The 10,615-nt window shown below is 34.9% G+C and overlaps 1 protein-coding gene across 1 annotated transcript in view; it reads left to right on the top strand.

Moving 5' to 3' along the window:
• The first annotated feature begins 8,179 nt into the window (after window positions 1-8,179).
• The window catches only part of LOC132554036 (protein-associating with the carboxyl-terminal domain of ezrin-like), a 39,508-nt gene continuing 37,072 nt past the window's right edge, over window positions 8,180-10,615 (top strand). The window contains exons 1-3 of the mRNA XM_060218333.1: window positions 8,180-8,353; window positions 10,019-10,204; window positions 10,443-10,613. Of these exons, the coding sequence (XP_060074316.1) occupies window positions 8,180-8,353; window positions 10,019-10,204; window positions 10,443-10,613 (531 nt within the window). The remainder of the gene's footprint in view (window positions 8,354-10,018; window positions 10,205-10,442; window positions 10,614-10,615) is intronic.

Here is a 10,615-nt window from a genome sequence, read left to right as displayed (position 1 = left end):
GTCAACACTATGTTTAATTCCCATTTACCACTATACATCTTCAAAATACGTCATCGCTATGTGTAATTCCCATGTAGCACTACACATCTTCACAATACGTCATCACTATGTGTAATTTCCATTTACCACAACACACCTTCAAAATACGTCATCACGGTATGTAATTCCCATTTACCACTACACATATTTAAAATACGTCATCACTATGTGTAATTCTATTTACCGTTATATATCTTCAAAATACGTCATCACGGTATGTAATTCCCATTTACCACTACACTGATTTAAAATACGTCATCACTATGTTTAATTCCCATTTACCACTACACATCTTCAAAATACCTCATCACTCTATGTAATTCTATTTACCGTTATATATCTTCAAAATACGTCAACACTATGTGTAATTCCCATTTATCACTACACATCTTCAAAATACGTCATCACTATGTATAATTCCCATTTAGCACTACACATCTTCAAAAGACGTCATCACTGTATGTAATTCCCATTTACCACTACACATCTTCACAATACTTCAACACAACGTGTTATTCTCATTTACCACTACACATCTTCAAAATACGTCATCACTGTGTGTAGTTCCCATTTACCACTACACATCTTCAAAATACATCATCACTATGTGTAATTCCCATTTACCACTACTCATTTTCAAAATACGTCATTACTATGTGTAATTCCCATTTACCACTACAAATCTTCAAAATACATCATCACTATGTGTAATTCCCATTTACCACTACACATCTTAAAAATACATTACTTTGTGTAATTCCTATTTACCACTACACATCTTCAAAATACATCACTATGTGTAATTCCCATTTAGCACTACACATCTTTAAAATACGTCATCACTATGTGTAATTCCCATTTATCACTACACATCTTCACAATACGTCATCACTATGTGTAATTCCAATTTAGCACTACACATCTTCAAAATACATTACTGTGTGTAATTCCCATTACCACTTCACATCTTCAAAACACGTCATCACTATGTGTAATTCCCATTTACCGCTACACATCTTCAAAATACGCCATCACTATGTGTAATTCCTCTTTACCACTAAATATCTTCAAAATACGTCATCACTGTGTGTAGTTCCCATTTGCCACTACACATCTTCAAAATACATCATCACTATGTGTAATTCCCATTTACCACTAAATATCTTCAAAACACCTCATCACTATGTGTAATTTCCATTTACCACTACACATCTTCAAAATACGTCAACACTATGTGTAATTCCCATTTCCCACTAAATATCTTCAAAATACCTCATCACTATGTGTAATTTCCATTTACCACTACACATCTTCAAAATACGTCAACACTATGTTTAATTCCCATTTACCACTACACATCTTCAAAATACGTCATCACTATGTGTAATTCCCATGTAGCACTACACATCTTCACAATACGTCATCACTATGTGTAATTTCCATTTACCACAACACATCTTCAAAATACGTCATCACGGTATGTAATTCCCATTTACCACTAAACATATCGAAGATACGTCATCACTATGTGTAATTCTATTTACCGTTATATATCTTCAAAATACGTCATCACGGTATGTAATTCCCATTTACCACTACACAGATTTAAAATACGTCATCACTATGTTTAATTCCCATTTACCACTACACATCTTCAAAATACCTCATAACTCTATGTAATTCTATTTACCGTTATATATCTTCAAAATACGTCAACACTATGTGTAATTCCCATTTACCACTACACATCTTCAAAATACGTCATCACTATGTATAATTCCCATTTACCACTACACATCTTCAAAATACGTCATCACTGTATGTAATTCCTTTTTACCACTACACATTTTCAAAATACGTGATCACTATGTGTAATTCCCATTTACCACTACACATCTTCAAAAGACGTCATCACTGTATGTAATTCCCATTTACCACTACACATCTTCACAATACGTCATCAATATGTGTAATTCCTCTTTACCACTAAATATCTTCAAAATACGTCATCGCTATGTGTAATTTCCATTTACCACTACACATCTTCAAAATACGTCATTACCACGGTAAATCCTATTGACCACTACACATCTTCAAAATAGGTCATCACTGTATGTAAATCCCATTTACCATTATACATCTTCAAAATACGTCATCACTCTGTGTAATTCCCATTTACCACTACACATCTTCAAAATACGTCATCACTATGTGTAATTCCAATTTAGCACTACACATCTTCACAATACGTCATCACTATCTGTAATTCCCATTTAGCACTACACATCTTCAAAATACATTACTGTGTGTAATTCCCATTACCACTTCACATCTTCAAAACACGTCATCACTATGTGTAATTCCCATTTACCGCTACACATCTTCAAAATAAGCAATCACTATGTGTAATTCCTCTTTACCACTACATATCTTCAAAATACGTCATCACTGTATGTAATTCCCATTTACCACTACACATCTTCAAAATACGTCATCACTATGTGTAATTCCTATTTACCACTACACATCTTCAAAATACGTCATCACTATGTGTAATTCCCATTTACCACTACACATCTTCAAAATACGTCATCACTATGTGTAATTCCTATTTACCACTACACATCTTCAAAATACGTCATCACTGTGTGTAGTTCCCATTTGCCACTACACATCTTCAAAATACATCATCACTATGTGTAATTCCCATTTACCACTAAATATCTTCAAAACACCTCATCACTATGTGTAATTTCCATTTACCACTACACATCTTCAAAATACGTCAACACTATGTGTAATTCCCATTTCCCACTAAATATCTTCAAAATACCTCATCACTGTGTGTAATTTCCATTTACCACTACACATCTTCAAAATACGTCAACACTATGTTTAATTCCCATTTACCACTACACATCTTCAAAATACGTCATCACTATGTGTAATTCCCATGTAGCACTACACATCTTCACAATACGTCATCACTATGTGTAATTTCCATTTACCACAACACATCTTCAAAATACGTCATCACGGTATGTAATTCCCATTTACCACTAAACATATTGAAGATACGTCATCACTATGTGTAATTCTATTTACCGTTATATATCTGCAAAATACGTCATCACGGTATGTAATTCCCATTTACCACTACACTGATTTAAAATACGTCATCACTATGTTTAATTCCCATTTACCACTACACATCTTCAAAATACGTCATCACGGTAACCCATTTACCACTAAACATATTGTAATACGTCATCACTCTATGTAATTCTATTTATATATATCTTCAAAATACGTCAACACTATGCGTAATTCCCATTTACCACTACACATCTTCAAAATACGTCATCACTATGTATAATTCCCATTTACCACTACACATCTTCAAAATACGTCATCACTGTATGTAATTCCTTTTTACCACTACACATTTTCAAAATACGTCATCACTATGTGTAATTCCCATTTACCACTACACATCTTCAAAAAACGTCATCACTGTATGTAATTCCCATTTACCACTACACATCTTCACAATACGTCATCAATATGTGTAATTCCTCTTTACCACTAAATATCTTCAAAATACGTCATCGCTATGTGTAATTTCCATTTACCACTACACATCTTCAAAATACGTCATCACCACGGTAAATCCTATTGACCACTACACATCTTCAAAATACGTCATCACTGTATGTAAATCCCATTTACCATTATACATCTTCAAAATACGTCATCACTATGTGTAATTCCCATTTACCACTATATATCTTCAAAATACATCACTATGTGTAATTCCCATTTAGCACTACACATCTTCAAAATACGTCATCACTATGTATAATTCCCATTTACCACTACACATCTTCAAAATACGTCATCACTGTATGTAATTCCTTTTTACCACTACACATTTTCAAAATACGTCATCACTATGTGTAATTCCCATTTACCACTACACATCTTCAAAAGACGTCATCACTGTATGTAATTCCCATTTACCACTACACATCTTCACAATACTTCAATACAACGTGTTATTCCTATTTACCACTACACATCTTCAAAATACGTCATCAATATGTGTAATTCCCATTTACCACTAAATATCTTCAAAATACGTCATCGCTATGTGTAATTTCCATTTACCACTACACATCTTCAAAATACGTCACCACTATGTGTAATTCCCATTTACCACTACATGTCTTCAAAATACGTCATCACTATTTGTAATTCCCATTGTCTATGACTCATCTCAGTTTCAATTCAATTCAGTTCAATTGATCTTAAAAATGCGTCATAACTTTATGTCTATCTCCAATTAACCCAGACGCAAGTTCGAATGACAGTGAATTGATTTAACCTACATAGCTGTTTACTGTTGCGTCTTCCTCACAGATGCACTTTCAAGATGGCGGTTGATCCCCCGGGGGAGCAAGTGATACTGTGTGCCGGACACCGACAAAACTTTACTTACTCATCAATAAATATGATTTATTTTCAAACTGATTTTCTCAACACGTTGGTTGGCCTTTAGGTTCCCAGGGATCAGGTTAATGCCAGACAAAAAGGACTTTTAATGGCTTACATTACTTGTGTTCTCCAAGGAGCACTTCCCAATCCTTGTCAAAAAACCCAATACATCACAACGTCACGCAGACACCATCAAATGCCTCGTACTGTTCTTACATCTCACCGTTGACGTCATCTTATCATGTTTTTGATGTTTAAACCTGTCCAGTAAAATTAAGAAAAATATCTAGTGCTTAAACTATCTCTAGACTGTATAGGAGTCCCTATAGAGTATAACATCAATGTATATTTAATGGGTACACTGTCCCCTCTAGACTGTATAGGAGTCCCTATAGATTATAACATCAATGTATATTTAATGGGTACACTGTCCCCTCTAGACTGTATAGGAGTCCCTAAAGAGAGTATAACATCAGTGTATATTTGATGGTACACTGTCCCCTCTAGACTGTATAGGAGTCCCTAAAGAGAGTATAACATCAGTGTATATTTAATGGGTACACTTCCCCTCTAGACTGTATAGGAGTCCCTATAGAGTATAACATCAGTGTATATTTAATGAGTACACTTCCCCTCTAGACTGTATAAGAGTCGCTTTAGAGTATAACATCAGTGGATGTGTTTTATCAGTGAAGTTTACCGATTCCTATCGGTTTTACCGTGTATATAAGTAGGGTTCACGTCAAAGTATTAATATTTGATAACCATAAAATTAAAACGTCACCACAGAGTTTGCCGATACATAACGAACGTATATAGTGATAAGGCTTTTAAGTAGGAGACATAACTCAGACTGCACAATGACAGACACAGCCACACTTATATGGGAGAAAAAACTTTCATAATTTACACTTTCTGTTCTGTCAGATTTTCTCACCAGCAGCTCCGCGTACGAAAACCAACACTTGTTAAGCGCGCGCTGATTCATTTAATGGTTGTTCCACTTTGTGTGCAGTATGTGTAAGTACCTGTACCATTAAATGACACATGTTAAATCTCTGTGTTGTAACACCCATGTCAATCCAGATTTGATTCTGTGGAATGCAAATGATATCGATCTAAAACACTGTTTTTTTTTCGGTGGTCACATGACAGAACTGGTTTAACCCAATAGTTACTTGACAGAACTGGTTTAACCCAATAGTCAAATGACAGAACTGATTTAACCCAATAGTCACTTGACAGAACTGGTTTATCCCAATAGTCACATGACAGAACTGGTTTATCCCAATAGTCACATGACAGAACTGGTTTAACCCAATAGTCACATGACATAACTGGTTTAACCCAATAGTCACATGACATAACTGGTTTAACTCAATAGTCACATGACAGAACTGGTACATGCAATTTATACACAGGGGAGTACAAATCGGAAAAACTGAAGAATTGCTGTAGGGAAATCACCGTGGCCAATCGCCACATCCGGGTCTCCAAAATGTATACAAAGGGGTGAACAAATCGGAAAAACGGAAGAACTAATGTAGGGAAATCACCCTGTCATATCGCCACATCCGGGTCTCCAAAATGTTTACGCAGGGGAGTACCAATCGGGGAAAAGGAAAAATTGCTGTAGGGAAATCCCCGTGTCCAATCATCACATACGAGTCTCCAAAATGTATACGCAGGAGAGTACAAATCGAAGCGTGTAAGAATGAGGTCAGGAGGTCAGGTATGGAACAGTCTTCATATTGTTCCGAATAATTGAGGTTGAATTCTGTATGGTTAATCCAGAATGCTTGACAAAGATTCGCCAATCAGAGCAAATTTTCATATTTCACTTTTTGAAACTCGCTTTCCTCTCATTTCTAAGAAATGCATCATTACAATCAAATGTTTTGCATATATAACACACCTGAACATGAATTTCTATTCCTTAGGCTGTAGAATTTCATAACCATACCTATTCTATCAATGTGTCTTTAATAAGAGACGGCGGTGGGTTTATATGAGTTTATTACTTGTTTCCGAATCCGATACATTGTGATTGTTCTAATATTAAAATGTATTTGTATTGATAGAAAATGAGACCATCAAAACTCCAACAGTTTTGGCGTTCAATCTATGTTTTATATGGCGTTGACGTTACGCTAAATTTTGCCTGATGGCGTGCGCCAAACCAGAGACGTATATATCACGTTATATATGTCTCTGGCCAAACTAACTGCTCCGCGCGGAAATATAGTTCCACAATACAACGGATATGTCAGCGATTTTATGAGAATTTTTAATTTTCGTTAATAAACTTGTTATAAAATCACTTATTTCAATAGGTATTTATATTATTAAACGTTAATTTTAAAGTAAATTTAGAGAGTAATTCTGTCGAATTAACGCACGTGCTAAGATACAGCTGTTTCTTTAACCGCCGAATACAGAAAAAAAAGTATATATATATATGGCAGTTGTATTCCGATAATTGCACCAGCAGTTGCATGATAAAATGTTTATACTTCAACATTATTTTCTACTTGCATTGTCGGAATACACTTGCCATATATATACATTTTTTTCTGTTTAAATACACACACACATATATATACATACATATATTTTTGCTGTATACGGCAGTGACGGAAAACAGCTGCGTTTTAGCATGCTTTACACTGTGATCACACCAACATAACAAGCGAGACAACTCGAACAGAGTTTAATACCATAATTATCTAAAACAAACAAACAAAATAAATACTTCTGCACACTCAGTTTTCTTAATTTTACCATTGTCAGTTTAATGTTGGTTCCGTTGTCGTACATCTCTTTCTCATTTGGAGACATGCCATTATCCATTATTAACTTGCATTAACCAGTATTTTCGGGAGGAGGGGGGGGGGGGGGGCAGGGGGGAGGAGGGGGTGGGTGGGGGTGGGTGGGGGGGTAGGGTAGGGGGGTATCCGTGTGAGTACATTTCTTTTTGTTCCTATGTTTCCTATGATTCTGTTGATATGTTTGTGATGTCTTGTATTACAAACTTGTTGGAAAGTTAGTTTCAGTCTATGACAGTAGTTTGGAAAAATGGCAATTTCAACATTTGATTTAAGTGTACCACCGGATAGATTTATAGAAGTTACTCTTATTTATCTGTTGTTTTTCTCCACAATATTGCTCATTACAAACTCAACAAAGTTATATGCATGTGCACGTCTTTTTCCCCAAATCTATTTTTAGATAAATATTTGTTTATGGAAGTCTCTGTTGCTATTTGACTGTAAGACCCAAAATTAAAATCGGAATATTTTGATACAACGTTGAGCTTCAAAGTCGATCAAACAATCATGTTCTGGATATCAATAGTTCACTTATAATAATAGCAAAATGTAAGATAGTTTTATATAAGAAAGTGCTTTATTCATTTGAATTGCTTCGGAGTTTTATGTTGGTCACTGACTACAGTTTGATTTCAAGTCCGTGGTCAAACGTTATTCTTCTCTAGTTTTGGTGCAATGCGGAAAATCTGTCTCCTTTCCGGTTTGTTGATTAGGTATTTCATTAACATTTCCGGAAGTTGCTGTGTCATAAAGTTAGCTGAGGAACTTTTAAATAGAATATTCGACGTCTTGTTAGATTGGCAGATGTATAGCCAGCGATGGGTGCAGAGGAAAGTATACTGGATGGCTGCGACCTAGAAGAAGGCACAGTAGAGGAGTCGTGTCCATGGGTTCTACGTCATGGCCAGCTGGCAGATGACACTCTCATCACAATTCTGTCTGACCAAAACTGTGATCGGACCAAAAGAGAGTTATTCCAACGAAATGTCAAGGTTTTATTAAATAAGAGTATAAAATCTATCATGTATTTATTAAAATTTTATTTGTAAATATATAAAGCAAGTTAAATGTGGAAATCATGCCGCGTTCATAATGATCTTAAAGTCGAATATTATAGTATCGATGTCGTATTGATAAGTTGTTATCATACCGTATTTTCCGTCTACATAACTGTGTTGTACTGTCTGCGTAGTTCTGTTATAAAATCATATATATGTAATCATAAGGCTGTAGATTCTTTGCCTAATCAAGACCTCTAATTCCAAAGTAACATTTTCTGCAAACTAGCATTTAATTAGTTTGAATGTAAAATATTAATTGAATAAAAAACAATAGTTATACTCTTGTATCAATTTATGAAGTCATAGCTTGTCATTATCAAGAAATATTTGAATGCATAGGGTTCCACAAGGACATTCAGGTGTCACACTGAGAGCTATGATTATAATTACCATCAACACATTTTGAGATAATCCAGTATTGCTAGAGGTTCAACATGGCAAGTAACTTTTGACATATCTGCCAACGCAATCAGCTGAACAAAGACCTCTTATATGTGTCTGGAGAAACTGAACTTAGGCTAGATTCATGGTTTCACCATCCTGAGATTGTTGTGACCCGGCTAGCCCCAACACCACCTGATATTTTTATATGCATGTGGCAGGTTATTCAGAGTATGTGGGCCAAAGTGCATGACACCCATAACATCAAAATTGAACTTACCTGGTATCTGGTGTCATTAGCTGTTGGTGTAATGACAAGACAAATCCAGTACAACATAAAACCTACTTACCATACAAGCCCACAGAATGTGTGCAGGATTTTTTGAGAAAATAATGTCCAAAGTGGGAGGTGTGAACAATATGTAGCTATAGGATTTACAAGGGTTATTTTTCATGGAAAAGTCAAAAATTCTATGAGGCAGCCATAATTGATTTTCAGGATTATCTGGTACTCAAAACTGACACAAAAAGGATTTAATGATTTGTTTATGAGCAACAATAATACATAAGAGAATTACTGTATATATTAATGCAAACTATCCAAGACAATATCGTGCTACTAGCAAGACAAATCGATCGGCAAGGACAGTGCCCTATTTTGTAATTGAAAATAATGTCGATTATAATAGAATTATCTTTTGAAACACTTGTGATTGATTAATGAGATTGTTTTTTCATCCTAAATTCTTCTTCTCTTTCATCTGTAAAGTCCAAGAAGTCTGAAATCCTATCAATAAGAATATATAGTAATACCTGTAAATGTATGAACTTGTAATTAAAACAGGGATCATTATACTGATAGAATTTCAGGCTCCTTTTGGTTAGGCAATGACTTGGTTCCAAATGTAAATAATGAAAATATGTTGTAATCAAGCCCGTAGATAAGACAGTGAAGTATGTAGGCCACTCAAACCAAATTTAACGTTTATAATCAACAAAAATACGTTATACTCAGTAAACCCTATATTGGGTAATCTGATATTTAATACAATGTTAACCTTTGTCCATATTTATATTAGTGTATTTTAACTTTGATCTTCTTCTTTCTTTTTTTTCCTGAATAATGTATAAAATATTATGGTGAACTTAAATACATATTATCTGCTGTATTGCTGCATGGTCATATGTTTTCAATTATTTCTGTTTTATTTTTAGAATTTGAAGAGTTTGCGACATCCAAGTATAGTGAGATTTCTTGCCTCAGGAGACCAATCCAGCCATGCGTACATTGTAGTGGAGAGAGTGGTTCCTGTTCTTACTGTTCTTGAGACCCATTCCGCCATTGAGATCTGTGCTGGACTTTTTTCAGTTTTAGAGGGACTATCCTTCTTACATGAAAAGGTGTGAATTGTTTCACATTTAGATGCTAAGTATACATCTAGCTTCATTACTATGTACTGGTATTACACAGAGTGTGATCCATAGTAAGGCATGTCACACATTTTGGTGTGTTAGTGGAAAAAATGACTTAAATATTCTGTAATTAAAGATGCTTCAATTAATAAAACAAAGAAGTAAATAAACAGATTAAAAAATTATGTTTATTTGAAATTGAAAAGTCTTTTTTCATTTGACTCAGGCTGGCATATGCCACAATAATGTATGTCTGGAGTCAGTGTTTGTGACTGACACAGGTTACTGGAAGCTAGGAAGCTTGGAGCATGCCTGTAAGTTTGGAATGGATACTTCCCAATATCTCACTTCAGCCAAGAATCACAGGAGTTCAAAGGCCATTGCACCAGAGGAAAGGGT

Source organism: Ylistrum balloti, unplaced genomic scaffold (genome assembly GCF_031769215.1).
Source record: "Ylistrum balloti isolate Yb309-2 unplaced genomic scaffold, AGI_CSIRO_Ybal_v1 Utg370372, whole genome shotgun sequence".
NCBI lineage: Eukaryota > Metazoa > Mollusca > Bivalvia > Pectinida > Pectinidae > Ylistrum > Ylistrum balloti.
The sequence above is the reverse complement of the archived record's forward strand: the minus strand, read 5'-3'. Positions and strand labels throughout refer to the sequence as shown.